At 35.7% G+C, this 25,087-nt stretch overlaps 1 protein-coding gene across 4 annotated transcripts in view; it reads right to left on the reverse strand.

Annotated features, from left to right (window-relative positions):
• RXFP1 (relaxin family peptide receptor 1) overlaps positions 1 to 25,087 on the reverse strand; it is a 50,116-nt gene that overhangs the window by 12,442 nt on the left and 12,587 nt on the right. For all 4 annotated transcript variants that reach the window (XR_010721462.1, XM_066186062.1, XM_066186063.1 and 1 more), the window contains exons 3-8: positions 18,087 to 18,242; positions 5,718 to 5,822; positions 4,806 to 4,911; positions 3,477 to 3,548; positions 1,864 to 1,935; positions 736 to 807 (exon numbers count right to left, since the gene is read on the reverse strand). Coding sequence is in view for 3 of the 4 variants with exons in the window: in XM_066186062.1 (XP_066042159.1) it covers positions 736 to 807; positions 1,864 to 1,935; positions 3,477 to 3,548; positions 4,806 to 4,911; positions 5,718 to 5,822; positions 18,087 to 18,242 (583 nt within the window). In the remaining variant the exon portion in view is untranslated. The remainder of the gene's footprint in view (positions 1 to 735; positions 808 to 1,863; positions 1,936 to 3,476; positions 3,549 to 4,805; positions 4,912 to 5,717; positions 5,823 to 18,086; positions 18,243 to 25,087) is intronic.

Genomic DNA, 25,087 nt, shown 5'->3' on the forward strand with positions numbered 1-25,087 from the left:
ATAAAAGCTAACAAGCTTTGCAGTGAATTTCTTCAAAAGTCCAGCCAAACTTCTTAAAAAAATAACACACTATTCCTTGACAGGTTAAGATATAATTGGATTAATTTTCTTTCAGAAAAACTTAATTTAAAAAAGTAACTTAGAGAAAATAATTTCTTTCAACTTAGAAAAAGTGTTTTCCTTTGAGGCTTTTAAATCAAGACACTGAATGGATTGAAATGTAAAAGCAAAGCAGCACAACCTAATAGTATTATGTGGCAATCCAGCAGTCTCAAACATGAAGAAGAATGTAAGACATATAATTTGCTTATTTTTAATAACTTAGTCAAAATCTCTCTGAAAAGCAGTAATAAGCCAATATTTGAGGTTATGACAGTAATTTTGCCTGGATATTTTAAGCACTATTTGCAGGAAAAGATCTGCCCAAAAAAAGTGTCTACTCTTTTATAGTACATGGGTTATTCAATATATTCATTTGTAACAAGCAATTACTAACAAACATTTTTTACTATTGTTATGAGTCATCACTCATTGAAGCCATTAAGGCTCAAGAACTATTTTCTGCTCTAACCAAAGCCAGCTGCATTTTTACCTTGCACAGTGAAACAGGCATTCCTTAGTTATTAGCTAGTGTAAAGAAATGCTATGCACAAAAATGAAAGCAATCAAAATATTTATATATATATTTAAATTAATTATTAAGTCAATAAATATACAACTAAGAAAACAACATACAGCCATTCAAGTCTGTGGAGGTCTGCAAAGACAAAAGGCTCCAAATTTGTTATCTTGTTGTTGCTCAGGTATCTAAAACAAGACCAACAAAAGATGAATGAATGGAATTATTATTTAGCAGCAGACACATGAAAATTAATTTTAAGATTATTTTTCCTTGACAAGTTACCAGAATATTCCTATTTTGCTCATAATTTTTTTTTTTTTTTTTTTGATTTTGGTAATTTTTATGCCATTATTTGAGAGCAAGGCAGTACTCTCTGTAGTGAGGATTTTAAGAGCAGTTATGTACACCACTTCGTCTTATCCATAAGAAAGCAGAGCCAGATAAACATTTTCACTGTGTCATATTTTAGACCCTTTCCAGTTTTCTTCTGTGGAGTGATTTGTCCCGTGAAAGTTTCCAGGATACCATTCAGTCTTTGTTAAGGATATAAGTCATAAATGTAGATACCAGAATAATGGAAAAAGAAAGGCTGAAAATGAATGGGAAGGGGAACTATAAATGGTCTGGGAAGATAATAACAGCAGCTGTAATAACAGATAATCAGCGGCACTTGTGTGATGGGAAGAATGAGAGGTACAGCTCTGTAAAACTTTCCTTCTGGAAACATTGCATTAGAAGTTCTGAAGCAAACAGCGCAATTTATCGGTTTTGTCTTTCACCAAGCATTTCCCTTAAAAGTTAGAGACACCTTTCAAAAAGTTGCTGCAAAATAAAGAAAAAAGTGTTCCTTTCATCACCTATACTGGTTACTTGGAATTGCATTTGTAAAACAAAACACTGTGTTAAAGAATTTTCATCCATTACAAGCTCTCACTTCCATTTTACTTCTTCTTCATCCTCTTTGGCTTTCTGCAGGACAGCTTCCATACTGCCTCCTTCTTCCATTCTGGAGATTTGGGGAATAGGATGGAAGTATGGAGCCAGCTTGTCTTTTCAAAGTACTGTCCTATCAGATAAATTTGCACAGAGACTTCCTAATCTGTCTTTACTTTCTCAATTCAATCACTGATTTAAAGTTTTGGACCACTTTGCAAGTTCCTAATATGGAGTCCAGTAGAGAGAGAGACTGTCAGAACTCTGCTTGCTGCTTTTTACTTCAGTATTCAAAAAGCAATACTTACAATTTTGTCAAATTGTATAAACCTTTGAAAGCACGTTCGGATATGGCTCTGATTTTATTATTCTGAAGATACCTAAGAAGATACAAACCCAAAACAATTTATTCTCTAAACAAGCAAAGTTAAAGCAAACATAATAAACCAATTAAAATCTATCAGCTAAACTGAATACACATTTGATACTTTAAAAGAAGCTGTTATATTTGTTACACCTTGAATTTGACAATAACCATTTCACAGCTATAACTGCAAAGATTGCAAGGTTGTTTTTAAAGAAATTCACACAAAGAGTAAAATTACAAAAATCATTCCAATGGATGCTTGCTTTGCCAAAGATGAACAGTGGAGTGGTTTTGCTACCTCCTTGATTAGGTCTTAACCTTGCAGTGCTCAGCTGTGTGGCCTGATCTCTGTGTTTACCTAGATGGCTGCTACAACCAAAATTTTGCACAGCAAATGTAAAATTAAAATAATTTCCATTTGTTTTTTCTAGTACCAGAGAATTCTCAAAATATTGCACTTGTAAGATAATATATTTAAAAATACACAGCAAATCTTATTAATCTTCTGTCAACTAAAGATGCAATTTTTAAAAATTCTGGATTTATCTACTTTGATGAAGTAATGAGTTGAAAAGTAAAAACTGCAAATGCCAAGTCTTTTTCAAATAATTTTAAGTCATTATAGCATTATTCTCTGGATAATATTTAAACATAAGTCCTTTAAATCAAATTCCAGCTAAGGAGGCAACTGGATGCTCTCCTGCTGGAAAGCAGTAAGAAATTGGACATTGGCTTTTACAAAACGGGTTTCTGCTCAAGACCTTTTGGAAAAAGTAAAATTATCTATCAGAAGGGTGTGAAGTTGATATTAGAAACAAAAGTTTTCCACAGATAGGTAGGATTTATTTCTTTTAGTGAAAACTTACCTTTCAGGAATTTAAGGGATATACTGGGACTTAACTTTCAGAACACAAGATGGTGCTGCAGTGTAGCACAGTTGAATAGGCTACATAGAAGCTCTACTCTAGACTTTGCATTTAATTTTTATTTCACTACTTCTATATAAAGAAAACTTGTAAAAAACCCCCAACTTCTATGATTTTTGTACAGCATGTATATTACATGCTGGAAAACATAACACAGTATTGTATTGCCGTAATAATTTGACTTGTTGGGCATTATCAAATCAATACCAGACATAATTAGGAGTAAAACCATGTGCCATGGAAATGAGCTTCCCATGATAATGAGAAATTTGAGTTTCCAAAATTTTTTCCCAGAATAAATTGATTAACTTACTTTAATTCATTTTGACATATTACTGTTTATTATAAATGTAAAATCCTTCAGACAAAATTAAAATTTAGTATTTTTCTGGTATTAACCAATCTATAAAAATAAACCATTAGTTATGCAGAAATAATGGTTTTGCAAAAAGGCAGATATCAGATCGAGGTACTTGAGCCAAACAGGGTACACATGAGGTACCAAAGGGTGGCACAAACCAGACTTTTGTTACTTAAATGTTAAGCTCTGTGTGTGTACATATGGGGGAAGGAAAGGATGAATATTTAAGGCACTAGATAGGTATATTGTGTTATAGCACTCCCTTACAGATTTTTAAGATCTTGGTATTTCTTGAAAACATCAGCAGAAAGTTTCTTTAGTAGATTCTTCTGTAGAGACCTGTAGGAATGAACGCATACAGTAAAACTACTGTCCAGGTTCTTACAGTGCTTTTGTTATTAAATAAGGGCAGCTCTCTCTGCTAAAAAACAAAAGCAACATGAAACTATCTGAACATGCTACTCCTGTTTTTCTGTATGCTTTTATCTATTTAAACAGGAAGAAAAATATGTCATAATAAAAAAGTCCATGTCCTCAGGAAAAACTGACAAAATAGTAGTTAAATATAAGAATTAAAAAGATTTGAATATAAAAAACAGATTTATTTCAAACCTCAGTTGCATATAGTGCATATTTCCCAGTTCATGCATCTCTGTTTCCCATATCCACTGGGAACACTCAAGTGTCCTGTCAAGAACAAAATTCCTTCAGGACACGGTTTGATTAGAAGAGAATTTAGTCTGAAAGCCACTGAACCAACTCACTGTTTTTTCTCCTGCTAGAACTGGGTCAGTATTTTTGAACTACTTTTCGATCCTGAGCCAGAAGCCAGTTTAAATAGATGTTTGACATTCCACATCAGTTTTTGTTATGAAGTGTTGGAGTACTTGAACATGGACCCAACAAGGAGAACTTCAGCCACATGTGAACACACATTGGTATCAAAAGGAAAGATCCATGACCCAGATCTATGGTGGAGATCCTCAGGTAAGGACACAGGATGCTGCTCCCTGCTCACCACACCTAAAACTGATTCTCAAACAGCAGTGTGCAAATCAAGTGCACATCAACCATATTCTGATCTCTTAAAAAAAAAGTCTGGCTTACACATACACATCTGCATGATGACTCAGCCCACATCAAATCCTTTTAAATAATAGCGTATTCAGAGACATCAAATGAGAACTAAATAGATTTGCTCCAGCAGGGAGTTCCACTGAGTTCAAGGTTATTGACTTTATAGACAGAAACACAGACTGGGAATATTGGCAGGATCAAAGAATAAGAAACGGGTTCTAAGCATCGTGTCTAAAAAGGAATAATTTCTTCTGTAGATTTTCTTAGATATCCTGAAACTGTAGCTCAAATCACTGTTACAAACATGAAATCATCAGTTCACAGAGTTTGTTTCTTAGTTTCTTTTCTCCCCTTTCATGTAAGGAAAATCTGTACTTAAAATATTAAAGTACTTGTCAACAGAGAGACACAGTGACAAGCATCAGCTGATCATAATTATAAGGCTGTAGTTGTGAAAAAGTTGAAGGAGTGACAGTCAAACCAGAACAGAACAAGACACCAGGTTACTTCTCTACTTACATTATGGTTATGTTTGAAGAGACTGATGGGACAGCACGTAATTTGGCAGCATCGCAGAAGACCTCCAGCCCTTGGCAGGTACACTCTGCTGGCACATCACCAACCACTGCAGGAGAACAAGAACATGGCTGGGACAAAAGGTGGGGATATGTGTTGTGATAGGACATAGAGAAAAAAGAAATGTTGTATAAAAGAACAATGAGCATAAAGACAGACATATCAGGCTCTTTGCACATAATTAAGGCACATATTTTTACAGAACTGATTTAGACCTGGGAGGACTCTAACAATAAATATAAAGGGACACAAAGAATTGTATTACCTCTGTGAAAGAGCTTGTAAAAGCTCTTGAACCTTAAGCATGATATACAGGAATCTGGCATGGGATTTTTGCAGCAGTTCTTTAGATTATTCAGCACTTTTATTACTAGAAGGAGCGCAATTCGGTGGGTGAAAACGGGTCAAAAATGGGTCAGGGAGTCTTTGCTCATCATAGTAGACAGCAAAACCCAAAAGTCTGTACAAAGACCTGCATAAGTGGAGAGGATTTGCAGATTTCATTTGATGTACAGAGAAGTGAACTGGGAGCAATATTGCCTTCATTTCACTCTGAAATGAAGGCCAGTTCCATAGTCTCTCCAGGAGTATCAGCATATTGAGATAAACATTTATATTGCCCTCCTAACTGGCATATGCTAATTAAAATACGTTTGACACTTCTCTTGCAGAAAATGAATCATCTGTAATGGAACTGAAACTAACTTCATATTAGCATTTGTTCCTTTGAGATATTAATTCTGTTTTGGGATAAATGAAATAGCACTAAATTTCCTGCTAACCATATATTTGCTCTGTATTTCTTTGTAGGAATCATCATCAATAATCACTCAAATAATATCTGTAATTACTTACAGCACTCAGGCGTCTTTGTCTGAAATGCATACAGAGATTTCAGTTTATTGTATTTGTCCTTTGTATAATGTTTATCAAACTGCAGAGACCATCCATTGTTGTCCTCTAATAAAAAACCAAAAAAACACATACAACATAAACAGACCACAAATAGAAGATATTAAAATAGAAATGGAAGTTAGAAATGTCTTCACTTAATTTAGTTGCATCAATTCTTGTCTAATTAATACAGGTTTTTATTCCAGAGCATTTCGTACACCATTAGATATTTTTATACAGCTGCTTAATCATACATAACTACAAACAATATGAGCTGCATACAAGTAACAGCTTATTATACCATCAATAACAACACTTGCTGTGACAGTCACATGGAAAAGTATAGTTGTGAATTCAGAATTTTTTATTAATTTAGGTGCCTAAAAATGAGAGGGAACCATATTTTCATACTTCCTTAAGCATGCAGGTTTGCCACTTTGACCAGGAAAGTTGAAATGATTACTATGACTCTGACTAGTTAGTACAGAGGGATGTCTTGCACTATCATAGCCTATGATTTCTCTCCTGAAAATCTAGATGAAGGCCAAAGGAACACTGCTTTTCAGGAGAAGAAGGGACTTGGAGTAACATATTCAAGTCAGAGTGTTCATGTTAAGCTTAATGTGCATCTTAAACGCAGCATGGTTCCATATTACCCGTTTGGTTGCTGTGCATAGATGTACTGGAACTGAGTAGTTTATGGCTATAAGAACAAAATTTAAGAGCAAAATTTTTAGTTCCTTCCAAAGAATGGGCATTTCAAGATATAGTGCTGCTAGAAATAATTACAGATCTGTTAGTTATTTATTTCTTGGAAATCTACTGTATATCTGAGTCCTGCAAATTGACTGATCAGGTTGCCACTTTCCAAACAGGCTGGAAAGGGACTGGAAACTTGCCTTTAAAAGCTGTGATTGTATTTTAGTTTTATTAATTTGAGTCTGTGTTCTCTTCAGCTTTTAAAGCATCTCTTTTAATGAACATACAGCAGTGGCAGAAATGCTCCTTGGGATGGCACTCACTAGCTGGTGAGCCAAAGCACCCATAACAATTGAAAGCAGCACACTTTAAGGGTACCTACTGCAAAACAACATTTCTATAAGAACTCTCAGGATGGCTCTGCTTTGCTAGTAATTAGTCTTAAATTCACCTTTATGATGTACTGGAAATAGTGTTTACCCCTGCAATTTCACGGGTTAATAGTTTAGTTATACTTAAATACAATTCCTCATTGACATTTCTTTATAAACCTTTATATTTAAGTAAGCATTATTACTATATATATATATATATATGCTTCAAAACAGGCAGGGAAAAATAAAAAATATTTTCCTCTTTGCAACTTTTCCCATTCTGAAATGGCTTTTTATTTTTCAAGTCACATTACATCTCAGTTGTTGTTTTCACAGACAGGCAGGGAAATGACCTTGAAAAGTCACCTGCCCACAGATGAAACTGTTTTTGAGAGATGCTTGCCTCTTTGTTGTCTAAGCTGAAAAGAGGTGTTATATGTACTGATTAATGATACTATGAAAGATTAAGTAACTTCAGGCAAACTATCCTTCATCTAGTTATTTGTTTGTTATGCATAAATTGAAAAGATGAAAGATTCAAAGCAAACATAAGTGCCTGTCTTCAGGAATTGCTCCAGTGAGAGAAAAGACAGACCTGATAAAACATTTAAGAATATTTTACTAAATTCCTCAAGAGCACCTTACATGCTCTGATCCATTAGCCGTTGTGCCATTCTAGATCATTAAGCTAATATTCAGAAGCAGCTTAATGCATTTTGGACAAAATGAAAGGTATTGGCAAACCAGCCTGTTTCCAATGCTCAAAAGCAGCTCAGTTTTAGGACTGCCTGCAGCATGGAATCTGAAATTGATGAAATAATGAGAACAGATCCTTTGTCAAGTGGGAAGAGCCTTAAAAACCTACTGCCCTGTAGATGGGACCACAATGAGGTTTTCTCTATCACTATTCCTGAATATTTAACAGGAGGACATCCATTGACTTTCATTTGTATGACTGGACTCAGCAATATATGGGAATTCAACATAAACAGAGAAGGTAAGATTTTTAAACAGAAACTTGGAAAGATGGTTTAAAAATGAGATTATTCTTGAAGTATAAATCATACCAAATGAATGTTTTGCAGTCAGGAATATGGTACGAAAATACTCTTGGATTTTCTAAATCATAATTATGTTCACAGAAAGTTTTGGACAACGAACCACCTGTTAGCAGTTAAGAGCCATAAATTCTAACCCTCCTGTTCTGACACTAAGGAGTGGATATATGACATTTTCTTCCACGTTTTTGTACTTTTAAAATGCTTTGTCATGTGACAAAGCATATACAAGAGATGACCATCAATGCATTTCACATCTGCTGCAAAGAAAAAGGATGAGAAGTGCCTCCTACAGTGACAAGAATGACGGAGCAGTTTGCTGCAAAGGGGAGGCTCCTCAGCATTCTTGAGGAAGTCTAGAAGCAGCTGTGTATTTTTGGGTGGCCATAAAACAGAAGGGGAAAAATTCAAAGAGAAGATGGATTATTTTGTACTGGAATCATTTTGGTTGTTTGGTGTTTTTAGTAAGTTCATTTTGAATAGTAGGCTTTTCTCATGGCATGCTTTCTATTAGAAATAAAAAGCATATCTGAATATAATAAAACAAGTTATTAAACATCTTTTGACCTCCAGAAATATATGCTTTGGGCCAAACTGTGCCCAAGCATGGGACAGTCTCTGTTTTATCCAAACTGTTTTGTCAAATCTCGAAAGAATGTATTGTGCAAAGAACTATATTTGGTACCACCACTCGGTGGAACACTCAGTGGCAGAACTGTAAATCACTTTTTGGTCGTTTAGAGTTTATATGAAGGTTTGTGACCTGTTTACGTCTTTTGAGGCGAGGTTCTCCAAACACTTTAAGATATGACTGGTAATAGCACTGGTCTCGAAATCCCAAATCTATCACTTGAAGGAGTACAGCTCAGATGAGAAATTACTTTTACCCTGAGCCAGTTCTAAAATAGATTATGTTGGCTGTGGTTCTCTTAAAAAAAAAAAAAAAAAAAAAAAAAAAAGAAAAAAAAAGAAGAAAAAAAAAGAGATCTGAGAAAACAAGACATCACCAAATCTTCCTCTACATGGGATAAGTGAAATAAGCAGTGGCAGAGTGCATTTATCTGACAACAGATTAACATGCTCTTTCTTGCTGAAAATTTCCAATTACCACTTCTGATGGGAATGAGAAAGAGCATGTTAATCCTGACAAACTACAGATTTGAGTAATCATTTCAGGGACAGATCCAGTGACAGTGGCATTACAAGAAAGTATCATCTATTGTCAGTTAAAGACATATCCCTTAGCATGGAGCTTATGATGAGGATGGTCTCCATATGACTTCCCCCTTCTCTCAGCCATGTCTTCATGGGTATTATACAGAGAAATGTCATCAGCTAAATGCATAAACACTCTAAAGAGAAACTGTGTCACCCTTTGATTTTGCCTTTTCTGTTGTTCATAACCCATGGACGTATTTCCTTTTGTCAGTTGCTTGAATAAACTTTTGCTTGCTGTAAGGAATGACTTCAGCCTTTTCACAAAAAGTGTCTTTTGGTACAAGGAAAACCCATATCCTCCAGACAAGAAGAATTTCCTTTAAAAATATTTACAGATTAAGGAATAAAATTGCCCTTTTCCACGGTGTTAAGGCATCCTGATACAGCCTCATAACCTACAGCAAGACCAAGACCACACGGAGATTTTACGAAACCGAGATCGGCGGTGCCTGGAGGGAGGGAAAGTTAGGGTGGAATTTCACTGTCTCAGTTTGAATATCTGAGCAGAAAAAAATTAAGAACTTACAGCTGGACACCTTATCAATCAATTCAAAGGTAAGTTACCCCACACCAATCTGCATGTCACTGTACAGTACTATGTCCTGTACCTGCTGATTAATTGAAATCACACGTATCTTGTCTGTTTATATGTGACAATGCAATCATAATAAGCCAGACAGAAAACAAACTAATTTGCATTAGGTTTACAGTTCTCTGGATGAACTAGATTACATGCTTACACAAGTTTTTTTTATGATTTTAGGGCAATTTAATTAAGCTAGTGCAACTTTTAAGAAAACTGGAAGGTTCAAATTTCCAAAAGATACACAATGTTTCATCTTTATTCCTGTGAAACATGTGTGTAGGGTTTTCTAATTTTATAACAATGTTTTTAATCTATAGTAATTATTCTGATTTTATATTCTGTTTTTCTCAAAGTATATTTAATTCTTAAAATTAAAATATTCTAATAGCATGGATACATCTATAGAATCTTTAGTTGCTTTGAAGTTCCTTTAGCAGTAAGCCACTACAGTGGAGACCAGGAGAGACATAAGTATAATGAAATGCAAGTTCCTCTTAGTTACCAACAATATTTAAAAACTGCAGTAGCAAAGTTGATTAAAAACCCTTAAAATTTCAGCAAAGCTATTCCATGTGCTGATATTTGCACATCAGAGTAAACCTTATTATTTCAGTGCCATATACTGTGGAGGGATGGCAATGACAATGAAATTTGGCCATATATGAAAAATTTCCATGGGAAGCTTGAAAATCCTATCTTTTCCCAGGTATTTGTTACATTTTGAGTATACTGTTGACTGTCAAATATTTACTTTATGCTTCACAAACAGAATTTGCTATCCAGGGCTCAAAACTGAATAGCATCTCATACATTCAAATTGTATTTTAAGTATGATGGGAAAAACACCATGCCAGGAAAACATAAGACCAATTATAACATTTTTCATTACTAGTATTAATTTGAAATATAAAAACCATCAAGGCCTTCTTCAATATGCTGAGACAAAAAAAAGAAATTCTCATCCCCTATGAGCAATCTTGTAACATTAAAACATACATCTTTTGTGCAGATGTTTCGAAATACCCCACAGAAATTTAGATTTCTGCTATGGGAATCTAAAAGATGATTTAATGAACCTACAAACTGCAATAATTCTGTGTATGATTATAGACCTTCAAAGAAACACATACGAAACCAGCATTACTTTATACAGGTTGTTACTATGTTTATCTTGCTGAATTTTTATTGGTCCCTTTTAAATAAGGGGCTGATCTGTTGTAACTTATTTAGTGAGGCAAGCCAGTCACCTGGTGACTGTGTGGCACACGGTAACAGATGAGGTCTGTGCTTTTAGAGGCAAATAGGTGCAAGGCTTCAAACAGCCACTCCCTGCCCCAGTTCTTTGGGAAACCTCCGTGTGTGACAAATGTTTGTAAGTGAATTTACAACTGGGGAGCAGAATGCTGTCCTTTGTTCTGAGAACTCATAGGGCTGAGAGCAACACAATAGTAAATACAGTTAGCCAGAGAAAAACTCTTCTGGAGTCAGAAACAAATTAAATCTGCATGCCTGTTCTTGCTTCACTAGACTAGAAAAATGTGGCTATGACACCGTGATTAAAAAACAAATGCAGACACACTGCAACCATTGCCTAGCTGCCAAAAAAACAGTTTTGCAGAACTATCAGCAAAATTGTCCAGAAGCCAAATTTTTAAACACTGAGGAAACATGTGCTCTCAAAATAGCTCAGGCTACTTTGTTCCATTAACCGCTCTACATAATTAAAGATACAAAAAAAGATAGAATTAAACACTAGCACGTTTTTCCTTCCATTCTTCCTTTATTATTGTTTGTATGTAAAGTGTAGTCAAATGTGTAACAGCAGTTACTGGTTTTTAATGTCCCATTTATGACAAAAGAGTCTGGTTTGCAGAGGTGCAAGGGATTTGGGCTAATGCGTGTGATTTTTGTTTTGAAATTAGTAAGAATTCTGGTACTTGCATTTTTTTACATAATTCTTTTGTTAATATAAGAATTTTACATAATTCTTATGTGTAACATAATTCTTATGTTAAGATACTTTTTATTCTAAGTAGGACTTACACCTGTGTTACTTACACATAAACACTTCTTCTAGAAACGTATTAGTAATAAATGAAGAGCCTATATTAACAACAAGTTCTGAAATGGAGCAGAAGAGCTATTCAGTAGTGTGATACTACAGTAACACTAATTTTAAATGAACTATACCTCCTCTACCAATTAAGTCTGAGATTAAAAAAAAAGGATTGAGGCATTAATTTATGAAATTTATATCACAGACTGCATGGGAAGAGACTGTAAAATATACCTGATGTTTCTGTGACAGGTTGCACAACCTAGATTTCTTCATCTAAAGTGAAAAAAACCCCTCTGATAGCACAGTGCTTCCAGTCTTTTCCAGATCTGTTGAGGAAGACTGGTACATGAGTAACAAACACTGGGGTTATGAAGCATATGAGCTTTTTATTGGTTTCGTGACTTAGGTAAGTTACGATTCCTTGCTCACTGAGGAGGGTGGGAGCCTCTCCTTTGATTTTAGTGGAGTCAGTCCAGGTCAGTTCTCACTGGGATTGGCTTTGCTTCATGAGCCAGGTGGTGACTGAAGATATTGCATCAGTCATACTGTTTGCATTTTAAATTAGAACAGAACATAATAAATCCGATAACTGTATAGATTTTAAGTGCATGTTTGTGCGCTATCAAACCCTAATGGAAGTTAGGAAAAACTTTTAAATCTGAAAGCAGGATTATTTATAAAGAAATGAGTGCACCTCTACATAAAAGGGATTTTCAGAACCTGTAGCTACAGGATGCCGACACACAGCAATAGTTATATTAGTGACAGAGCAATAGGGATTAATCTGAGTCTTCCAGACTTATAAAAGATGTTTCCAAATTGGCCAGATGGGATGTAAAGTCCAGAGGAAAGCCCAGTGCCTTTTGAGGTCTGACTGTGTTTCTATATTTTTCCCAAACTAAATTTGACAGTGGATGGGTGGTTTTGAAATAAGAAATTAGATGTAAGCTTCACTGCAATTTACTGGGAGGCTTCTCCCCAAAAACTGGCATCATATTAACAGCACAGCTAATCCACAGTTCTGATGACCAAATTGTGCGAATGACCCAGCAGAATGTATGGAATATGAGAAACAATATTGCAACAAAAGTCTTAGAAAATCAGACAGGAAAAACATCTATTTAGTCTCTCAGTAGCTCAAAATTTACTTGCATTAACAATTTTTGCAGCACTTTTTAATTAGTGTGCTATGACTACAAAATGGCAACTGACCCGGTGCTGTATCCTGCTGAGATAATTACACAGAAGTTGTTTGACTGAGAACATTGTGCTTTTATCACTGCATGCAGTAGTAGGATAATTTTAGTCAGGGAAAGCTGACCCTTATCTAGGACAAAAACTTGTTCATTCAGCCCCCTAAGAAGAAGGCATATCAGAAAATTTAAAAAAAAGAAAAAGATAGTGTAAATTTTAAAGTTGAAATATTTAATTTGGAGCACATGAAAGAACATTTTGTGTGTTTCTAAAGATATTCTAGATATTTTGAAAACAGAAATAACCATGGATCATTACTGACAGTGTTAGCTGTTCTTCTTCCAAATGCATGGAGTACGTTTATGTTATGATTAACTTTTCATAATTTTTTTCCAATATTTCGTGTGTCAAGATTTGTTCATCTAGAGAAACACACATCTTATATTTAGAAAACACATGTAGGCTCAGTGCAAATCTACATCATAAATACTGTTGTTCTGGGGTTTTTTTGTTTGTTTTGCATTAATCAACTGTTGTTATTTATCTATTGTTGTTATTTTTGTTTTTGTTTTGTCATTAAATATCACTGTGAAGGCAGAGATCTCAAAACTTCTTTCCATGAATTTGTACTTGGGAGTACATAGCTGGCATGCTTAGTATGCCACTGGACATCAAAGAGTTTGCCTAGAGATTGTTTAGACTGCATTAACAGTCATATTGCAGCAGCAATGTCTTCGATGTGAGAAACCTTTGTTACTTATTTTAGGAACAATTTCCACGTCAACAGTGCCATGGCATTATGTGAGCAGAATTTGTGATTATTCCTATTTATCCTTGCTCAGGTTTAAAAGGCAATGAAGTAAACAAAACTTCTAACCTTCCACCTATAAATGCCAAGTGGCTATGGAATCAAATCTTACAGCTGTAAATAAATGGGAAAAGCTTTTTCCTGGAAAATCAGGCTGAAGCCATTATGTTTGAAATCAAACCCAGTAGGGCTAAACAGTATCAAACTTGCTCTGCTTTGCAAACTTGGTCTTTAAACAAGCTTGGGCATGGAAGGATGCTGGAATGGCTGTATCTTGTTTCCCTACACATTTTGAATTTTGCAAATAGATACAAAAATAACTCCAAATGAAACATGATAGAGGCTAAATTGCTTCATAATGACCTCAGCCTAATTAAGAACTCGGTACTTCAGCAAGGATGAGCATAGAACAGAACAGCAGAGAAAAATTTACTGCTCTCTCAAGTCTAAAAAAGGAAATTCCTCAAAACCATTAAGTGTTATGACAAATTACAAAACTTCGAATTATTTTTGTTTAAAAATATTATTTTCATGACAGATTTGAAGAGGTACCCACTTCTACTTGGTGGACTACGTTTTCAAGTTCAAAAGGTAAGACTGCATTTTCCATGCACATTTAAGGTTATCCAGCCATAGTTCAAGCAGAGCCACCCATAACTGAGGGCATGATAAATTTCCAGCAGCCTCCTCTTATTGCAGTTTACTACATTGCCTCAAGCTCTTCCCCATTAGGGTATCGCGCACAGCATTTTATTCATTTTGGAAAGCAAACTAGGTTGCAAATGCATGAGTTTTCAAAGATGAGTGGCCTCACTCTACTATGAAATAACAGCTATAATTCACTCTTTTCCAGAAGGGGAAGAAATGCTGAGGCTGAGCTGGCAAGCAGGGTATCCACACCCTGAGGTTAAGCACTAACACAGCAGGCTGAGTCTGTTCCAACTCAACCTATGATCCTAATTTGAGATTTTCACAACTCTGGATCTTAGTTTTATGTTTATTATTTGGGTGTGGAGGGGATGGTGGAAACGAAAGAGGAAGAAGGACTGAAGAGGGCACCATAAAGCCAATCTCCATGTGCCTGGGCTAGAGATGAGCAATGATTACAGCACAGTTGAAAACACATCTCTCAGTGAGGATTTGGTTTAGTTTGAAATATTCATTATCATGTTTTGCTGTTACCAGGCACATAGTGCCTGAAACAGGATTAATATTGCAAATATTCTCAGAGACTACAACAACAATTTCTTACAAATACAATCTTAAAAATATTAAAACCATAATTTCCTTATAGAAATGAAGTGGGGAATGAGACAAATTTGTTCATTAAAAGAAGAAAGGAACCACTGCAAGATAGTTGGAGTGAAACATCTAATGACATATTTTGCTTTGCGTTTCCATGCTATACAGCTGGTTTTACCGTAGGCTTGAGACAGTGTTTTATCATTACTGAAGAAACTAGTAGGGAAACTGTTGCTTTGCCTAGCTTTATTTGAAATACATGCATGAAAAAGAGAAAAAGAGAAGAAGAGAAAGAGAGAAAAAGAGAAAAAGAGAAAGAGAGAAAAAGAGAAAAAGAGAAAAAGAGAAAGGTATTTCTGAACTCCTTAGAGGGTCTACGTTGATTTTTTTTTCCTCCCCCACATTTGTTGGGTTGAATCCCATAGACCAGTTACCTCAAAGTTTCTCAAATTGATGCAAAAATGTTCAGAAATTGAAAAGCTGAGCTATTTAATTAGAACACCTTGTGGATAAGATTAAAATTTCCAATGGCACTGCATGAAACAATTACTACACTGGAAGAATTTAATTTTTAATTTCTTTCTGTAATTAAGAGCAGTGACTTCAACTGAAAACTAGTTGTAAATTTAAAAAAATGGGGAGAAGGAGCCAGATATAACTGCTGGAACGAGGTAGGCATACTGAGGTGATCCTGGTAGGGAAGAAAAAAAAAAAAGACAGACGGTTTCTCTGTCTCAGGAGCTAATCACTGAGACCTCTTCTTGTATTTTAAGCAAGATGAATGGTTTCAAAACAGAGTTACTCCACAAAGATCCCCCCCACTTACTACATGTGAAGTCATTGCAGAAAATCTCATCAGGACATTGCATACATTCAGACAAGGAAGTCACTCTTTCTTTAACTGTACAACAAAGTTTGACTCCAATACCAATTTTTGAGAAAACATTACTGCTGAATATTACATTAATGAATTTCTAAATGAGAAGAGGGGGTCAAGCAAGATATGAGAAAAACACCAGTAGCATATTTTTTTCCCAGTATGAATATGATGACTCTTCATCTTTTGTAATTTAGGTTTTCAAAAATCAAGGCTAACTAATTCTTGAATTACTATACACGGAAGAGAATTCAACATCATGGCTAAATTGTCTTGTATGTTCATTTCCATAGAATAACACTAAGGCATTACTAAGACTTTGCTATTCACTGCTCCAGGGTTCGGTATTAAATCACTTCTTGCAGCACTCCCTGCTCACTGACAACACGTGCTACTTCGAATTGAATTTTTGAAATTGGTTATTCATAATCCAAGAATACCTCAGTTCTGTGTCAGTAAGAAGATGAGATGCAAAGAGCTCTTTGATTAATGGTCTCAATGGTCTTAAATTTCTTTTCCTACCTAAACAGTTCTATGATCCTATACTGTCTTGTACCTCCCATTACAAAACTGTGTATATCCTAATTAGCCGCATATTAAGCTGTATCTTTTAGCAAGTCCTTGTACAATGGATGTTGTGATATTGTACAGAAATGAAATATGGATAAAGCAACCCTTTATTGTCCGTGGACTTCTTAAACATGAAAGGGCATCATCACTGGCAATTTCTGCTAGTGTAGGTCGAGATGAGTACAGAAAAATAGAGCAAGCCATTTTTGTTCAGGATTTTGTTTATTTACAACAGAAAGCAGGTTTATAGCACCAGCAAATGGTATAAAACTACAAAATCATGCAGGTCCATTATTTGGGATTATAATTTAAAATCACTTTCATACGAAGTAAGACACTGAAATTGCATGGGTGTAACAGCAAGATACTTCACATAGGTGCACAAATCAGCTTCACTTACAATGAGAACAACTACTTTCAAAACCTCACTGACTTTGGTGAGAGTCCTGGTAAAAAATGCATTTACCATATTTTGTTTGAAATTCCTCTCATAAAATTTCTTTCAGTATACATAGCTTGGAATTTTCACCTAATATTTTAATTCTTCCCACCATTCCCACCCAGATCTGATGGTTATGTGCCTTTCTGGGACAGACAAACAGTTCAGCTGCCTGGCTCTGGGGAGCTGGAGGAAACAAGTGAGGTGGGGCACTGTGCACCTGGCTGTTCTCCATGGCTACAGGAAAACTGCTAAGGAATAGGAAGTCTACTTCCCCCATCTGCCCCAAATCAGCAGCTCTGGAAAGCACCTCTGAAAATATCCAGGCTGTAAGTAAGGTGAGAATAACAGTAAATAAAATGTTAGGGTCGATTTTCTCTCCCTGTGGTCTTAGCTCACAACAAAATGGTGAAATTACCTCCTCACAGAATATAGGGATCCCTTTCCAGATTATCCCACCTATGAGCTAGGTCCAAATATTGCATGAGAGATGCTACTCAGCATAGACAAAAGCTGTGCCAGGGCCATGCTCATAAATAAGCAGCATGGACAGGTAAGTGCCTATGCAAAGCCCTGACCTTACCTGGTTTGCAGTAGAAGTAAAGCCAAAGCCTACAAGCCAAGATCACAGCTACCATCCAGAGAGTCTATGAGTGACAAGGATCAAAACAGCATGCCCAAGTGACCTGTCTATGTGTATGCCCTGGGATTTTTACATTTTCAACCAACAAAGCCTGCCAGTAGCTCAACTTGCACAGTACACTCACAGACTCACATGTTTCTCCCAAATTAGGGCATAAATAATTTCTGAAAATTCTCCTTAATTATGTTTCTTGCATGAAGTCACATTAAGCTTTTCATAAACTCTGTTAGAGCACACACCTACCTCTCCTCAAAAGCAGTCTTTGATAGATCACATACATCCATCTGTAGACATCAAAATGGCATGTACAAAGAAGCTCAAAGCAGGGAAAAAAATGGATAGTGATAACTGATACCACATACAAAGAAAAACGTGGCCCATTCTTCTTTCTCTAGCAAATGGTTTGCTGGGTGGCTTTATCAGCTAAAGCAGACCTGCTGCACCCTCTGCAAAAATGTAACTTTCCTATTCCTGAGAGTCCACAGCCTCCTGTTTGGTGTGAGCACTGCCTGGGTTTTAGTGACTACAGGTGCGAGGCACAAAGAAAAGTTACAGTCACATACCACAGTTGTCTTCGTCAGCCCGATTCCCGCAGTCATCCTCACCATTACAGTGCAGCTGTTGGGGCAAACACTTGGTGATATTGCCACACGGAAAGTAGCCCAGGGGGCACCTGGTGCCATCTCCAGAAACACGATCTTCCAAAGAATCACAGGTGACTAAATAGGAACAGGGAAAAAAAAATATTTTATGATGTGCTTAAAGGTATTTGATATTACACCTTTGTAAGTACTCAGTTACATTTGAATGTGAATATCAAGCAACAAAAATGTATCAATTCATTGGACATGAAATTACAAATAGTATATGAAGCACTTTTTAAACTTGCAAAAATATTTTGTATTGCTGGCTAATTAAAATTTCCTTTGATATAAAGCAAACAGCTAATACTACCCTATTAAACCTCAGAATAAGATCAAAATGTTAATTATACAAGACAAATTACACAAGGCCACTATTTTAAAGGACTGTTTTGTTATTCATGATAACAACATACCAGACAAGCTATAGTTGAAACTAGATGATTGTTAGGGTCCCTTCCAACCCAAACTATTCTATGACATTAATTTGTGCTGAAATTTTAGACCCAGACAGATAAGTCCCTTTATACAAAGTCAGATCTTTCTATGTTTGATTATACTCTAATTTTAAAGAAATTTCTTGGTGTAAATGGATCAAGGATCAAAGAACAAGGCAACAAAGATTGAATCTGTGACACAATTTTGCTGAAAATTTAGTAAGACATCATGAAGGGGCCAATTATGAATCCTTTAGAAGAGTTGTCAGTCTGATCCAAAAACTGTGGAGATATTGGTCAGAATAGATAAGGTCCTGCTCTGCTGAGCCCGGGCTTAGTAGGAAGGAACTTTGGAGAGCACAGGACTTAATTCAAGCAGTGCTGAGGGGAAAGGTAGAGGGATGCTGACAAGGGATGGGCAGGGCAGCTGGAGGACTCTGCCTGCCCTCTGCTCTCCGGTCCTCTGTGCTGCAGCAGCTGCGAATTACCCACATGGGCAGATGCATGACACCTTACCATTCCCACCAGTGCACCTGAGGGACAAATTCTGCCATCGCTATTTTTTTCCAAGAAGGCATGACTGATATACTGCTTCTGTAACGGATTGCAGGATGCCAAGTCAGATTTCTTGTTGGACGAGATAAATTTCTTCCCAAGAGCATACTATGGAGAGGGTTTAAAATTACTCTAGAATTAAATTTGTTCAGTCCACAATATTTTGGAAAAGCATCATCAGGACAGAACACTACCCAGTGTTATGCACTTCCAAAATTTCCCTAAACCTACTTAGTACCTTTCTGCAAGGGTCTGCTAATTTAATTTTTGAAGCACTCTCAAAAAGGAGTATCACTTTCTTATAAGAGCTGCCATTTGGCTTAATACATACTGTTACAAAAAAACCCCAAAAACCAAATAGAAATTCTATTTTAAATTTCATTGCTGTCTTGGAACACTTCAAATACTCTCTACAAACTTTATTAACTCTGATGTGATGCTTGTTCAGATAGCAAACTGCTAATTCTGAAACATGCAACGGTTTTTCCAGGCTATTTTCAAAGACAAAGTTTAAATCTTTCACACAACTTTCCCAGATTAAAAAGGAATGTTCTTGGACAACATCTGATTGTTTTGCCCTCATTTTTCTCCTGGACTAATAGAAATTACCTGAAATTCAATCAAGTACTTCAGATTCATAAAAAGATTTCTCATGGAAGAACTTTCTTCCGGTTAAGCCCTTGACAAGGTTTACAGTTCCGGAAAATTGAAATGTTAGAGCTGTAGCTGCAGAAAACTGAGATAAATATCCTCTTTATGTACAGAATTATCCTTGCTGTCAGAAGCATCCTGCATAGAAAGTTGCATATTCCAGCTAACCACCAATGAATGATTTTGAAAAGTTGACTTGCTTTTATCCACAGGTATATAACCTATGCAATTACTCAAAGAGCATTAGTTCCTTAAGACTTTTACATATAGGTACCAAAAAAGTGCTACATCCTAATCACAGGGTAAATACACACTTACATATTGTTCATAAACTTCTCAGCTGTTCTGTGCTTGTATTCAGAACATTATGATTAGCTTGTTCCACCCTTGTTCCACCCAAAAAGAAGCAGCAAAAAAAAGCTTATGTAGGCATACTGTTTAGCAAACAATATATATGTGCAGTACTTAGTGTCTTAAGTCTCTTTCTTGGTAAAAAGCTGAGCAGGCAACTGAGGCTCCCTTAAGTGCAGTTACCTGTTCGAATCTGAGTACCTACCAAACCATCTGGTAAGAGACATCAGTATGGGAAAAAAACCACCATAAATGAAAACATCCCAAACTGACCATCGAAAAACCTCTCACATTTTGTCAAGCTTTTTATCCTACACACTAGAGACATATTTACACTGATTTGAACCTTGTGCTTAAAGGGGCTGATCTCCATGCAGTGCCAATTTCCAATGAAAGTCTTTATCTTCTCACAGTGCCATTCAATGGAATTTCACAGCGTGTTCCAAAAACTGTTATTGATTATTCAAATAATATTAATGCCTGAACTAATTAATGAATTTGTTCTTGCATTTTAGAAATCTGTACTTTGCCACAAAGAATAAGTCCCTCATGATGTTCAATGTTTTGAATTTTCTGTACATTTATAGCCTTGATGATATCCATTCCGAATCTCTGCATTACTCATTTTGTGCTATGTTGGATTACCCTGGCATGTAAATATCTGCCTGGGAAAGGAGATAACACAGCTTCAAAACTCAACAACTTCATCCTAGTTATAAAATCAGTGAAAGCACTGGTCTTTGTCCACTGACTTGTTAACAACACTTTGTTTATGCAAAAAAAGACAGATGTTTGGACTCTGCTGATTGCAAGAGATTTATGTATGGAAAAGCCCTCAACTCTCAGAGGAAATATTTGGTAAAGCTGACAAATGTAGACAGGAGACTAGACAGTAAAAAATCTTGTAAAATGCTAGACAAAATTCAAACAATTATCTTTTGGATTGAGGAAATTAAATTTCAGTCTTTTATGTGATGAAAATGGATAAAATAGCACTGCAACAATGACAATTAAAAATTATTGTTTTGCAAATACAGACTTTACTGACATTGGAGTTCACCATGCCAAGATAATGATCTTCACTCCAGCTTTGTGATGTGGTTGTTGGCTTTTCTACATTTGATTGATTTTCCACTATGAAAAAATTGAACCACTGTTCTTGTATCTTGTTTGTACTATTTTTTTAGCAGCTGAAAGAAGATGAAAAGTGATAAACCTGTGACAGACTTGCTTATCAGAAGGTTTGCTTTTGCAGATACCAAGTAAAAGAGTCTCTTCTTTGTACACCTTGTAGAAAAAATAATCTCCTGCCTTCCTGTGACATAGAGAAAATTGCATATTTTCAGCTATTCTGTACCAGAAAATTTCTTTTTCATAATGTTCAGCATAAATATCAAAATATTTGCAATTTTTCAGGAACAAGGTAAAAAGAAATAGGTGAACTGGTATCAGTACAAACAGCAAAACCACAAACAAACCTCTTTCTGATGCTTGTTGTCTCAATACAGAAAAATGTTCTACTTAGCAACATGTTCATGATACTGAAAATTAAATATTTCTGACTGTCATGTGTTTAGGGTCCCCTGAAATCCCCCTAATTCATCTCAAGTTTTCAAAAAGAAAATAAGAATGCCTGTTGTGCACCTTTTAAGCTTGTCCAGACTGGCTACTCTGAGATGCTTATTGCTATATGACGCCTGTGATGAAGAAAGTGGATAACTTTCCCTGCTTGTCTTTAAATACAAGATTAAGTTAACTCTGCTTTCCTTTGCTAAAGGAATAAGCATGAGTTGGGTTGCCATCTAGTATAGATGGTAAGGCTTTTTCCTCTGTTGCATGGCTGCAGAATCACTAAGGAAAGAACATGACAGCCCCTCTTCAAGCAGTCATAAAATGAAATCAAAAGAAGGAACGCATTTGGGAAAGCCAAGAACAAGATGTTCCCAGGACAACATGGCTTGGCTTCCAACTAAATTGATTCATTTGGCTTGCTAGTTTTGTGCATTCTTTGAAATACAGTGATAGGGTCACAAGGGCTGTTTGAGAAACCAAATAAGGCACATAAGCACTATAAGAACACAGGCTTAACATGGTTACTTGTTGGTTCCGTAAAACAAGCAAGTGTGACCCTGTTAAGGGAACAGTTCTGGGCTGATGGGACTGAGTCACAAGCACTGAAACTAACCAAAGGCATTACTCATTGCCTGGTACCTAGTAGTCACATCAGTCTCAGTTGTGTTGCATATAGGTTCAAATAAAGGCATATCATAATATCAGGAAAATATTTTTGTGCTTTCAAGAATCTGAATAATATGAAATCCAGTGTCATGAATCCAAAATGACTCATGAATTCCATCAGCCAAATAAGTGAAGTTGTTTTTCCTCACTTTAAGTGAGATAGCACTTCAAAATGGTTGAGGACATCCAATTGCTTTTTAAAAAGGCTCCTTAGATGACAAGAACCAAGGAATGATTGTGGTACTGAAGAATCCACCCTGTATTTTTCTGATGGAAAATTATTTTACCTACAAAAGCCCAAGTTCTTCAGAGATACTCATGCAAAACTGGTGGCCCTTTTCTAGTCTTACATAACTTTTTTAAATTGCTATACTTCTAGACACAGTGGGAGATGGGCTGGAGAAACAGAAGACTGAAAATATTTTTGCTTTGATACAGAATGTTTTCTTCGAATAAAACAGAATCAGCTGAGAAAGTATTGAAGTTACAATTGATTTCACCTGTAATTTTTGTGCTAGCTTGAATGCTTCAAGTTGACAGCTGATTAAAAAATATCCCCTTCTGCTGAAAGGTATATTAAGAGCATGTGAAATGGCTTTGAAAAACCTTTTGCATAACATAGAACAGGCCTCATAGGCCTATCACCGTCATTTGTAAAGATGAATCATCAGAACAAGGTTATAAAAGTTTACAACTATGAATTAATTTAGCTTACAAGATGTTTAATTTATTATTAACAAAGAATAGAAGTGACTAGTGACTGACCAACTTTGATCAGGTACATTTGAATCACCGAATAACAGAAAAAAATAATAAACAACTTAAAAAGATGTTTTTTAAAAACAATTTATTGTCCATCCAAATTTGAGCCTTACTACAATATGTAGAAGTGAATGAAGAGATGCAGCTCATTCTAAGATTATTTTTCCTGGTTTTGTTCAGAATTTTCAGCTTCTTCCCACTAAACAAGGGAATTTTGAATAATATATGACTGAGGCAATGGAGGAAGTTAGTCCATTACATTTCAGGATAGACACAAAAAGTTAACTTCTGCATAATTTCATTTAGCTTGTTATAACTTTATTGGTGAGAATGCATTTTTTTTCTATCATGTAATTTAATAAAGACTCTCCTAATTTTTTTTAGGGGAAGCTTTCTAGTGATATCTGGGAAAATGTAACAGGAATCTCATATTATTAAACGTCAATAAAACAAAAGTTTAAAGTCCATAAATAGCATACTGAAAATAGATTCCACTTTTATACAAGAACAAAACAGTCTATATATTTGTACTTTAGTGCTGTTAATGTACCCACACTTGGAGTAACATCTTGGGCAAAATTTGTGTACCAGAACAGACCTTGGTCTTGTGGTAATAGATAATTTGGCATTAATCCTTGAGGCAAAGTGTCTGTGGCCTAAAGGATTTAAATATCCGTACAATGTGCTCACAGAAGTGTAATTAAACTTCTATCATCACACTGCCTTTTCTCTAATTTACTCCTCTGCTTTGGTAGTTGTCCAGCCCTGAAAGCTATACATTTTCTAAATGTATGTAATGCATATGCATTGTGTTCTTAATTTTAGGTTTGATTGGGTGCAAGTGACACAGTGTCATCTATTCAGAATGACAGATTGATTTCTAAAACACTAGCATTTTAAAATATATTTAGCTGTTATTTTTGCAACCAGAAATACACTTTCAGTTTTATTGCATTACATTTATCTTTAGCAAACTAGGAATACATAGTACTTGAACTACATACCTAAGTCTATGGTTGCTTCCATTAGACACAATATAGTGCAATGGACTTTAGCAAAAATGGTGCATATATTATGACTATTGTACACCAATCTGGTAATTATCTTGGATTTTAATTTCATAAAGTACCTTTACATCTTGCTATGCTTTAATTTCAGAAACATTTTCCAAAGCAGAAAATTTGTGCTATCTTTTTGAAAATGTCACCTCCAATCTCATAACGTTATCAGTTATGCCACAGATAATTCAGTCTAATTAATCCAGTTATGGGGTTGGAATATCCTTGCTGTCTAAGTGCCAGATAAACCCACTCCAGGGCCAGAAACTGCCAGTAGAACAACTCAGACTGGTGACATGGCACCTTGCAACAGGATTTGGTGCTTATAACTTTTATTTATTTGTCATCTTGTTCTGCTTGCATGGAACTGAGAATAAAAATATTCTGATCTGCATAAAGAACAGAAAGAGATAATACCTCTAAAGGCCCCAAATATGAAGTAAAATAAGTTCCATCTGAATCCAATTTTGTTGGGCATTTCCAGAGGATAAGGGTTCAGCACAACATCTAACAGACACAAATTAATGAACAGACCCAAACTTTTCTATTGCTCCACCTCCCCTTTTCTTCCTCTCCCCAAATGAACAGAATTTAAATGATATCTGACTATTATTTCTGTTTAGAAACAAGTTCTAGTTCCATATTCTGACATGATTTCCAATGGAAAATTCATCAAGGTAAGCTTTCCTTTGTCCCTGTGTTTTTTGCATCAGTATAACTCCTCAACTTTCCTAATTTCTTTTTCACAGCAGAGCATTATCAAGCAGAAAGCTGGCCATATGAAACACTAGGGGTTTGTTTAAGTGGTGTTAGGTATTGAACAGAAACGAAGGCACCAATCCAAATGTGTTAAATACCCTGTGCTAGTCAG

Source organism: Chamaea fasciata, unplaced genomic scaffold (genome assembly GCF_029207755.1).
Source record: "Chamaea fasciata isolate MVZ Bird 193981 ecotype frontalis unplaced genomic scaffold, bChaFas1.0.hap1 SCAF_6, whole genome shotgun sequence".
In the NCBI taxonomy this organism is placed as follows: Eukaryota; Metazoa; Chordata; class Aves; order Passeriformes; family Sylviidae; genus Chamaea; species Chamaea fasciata.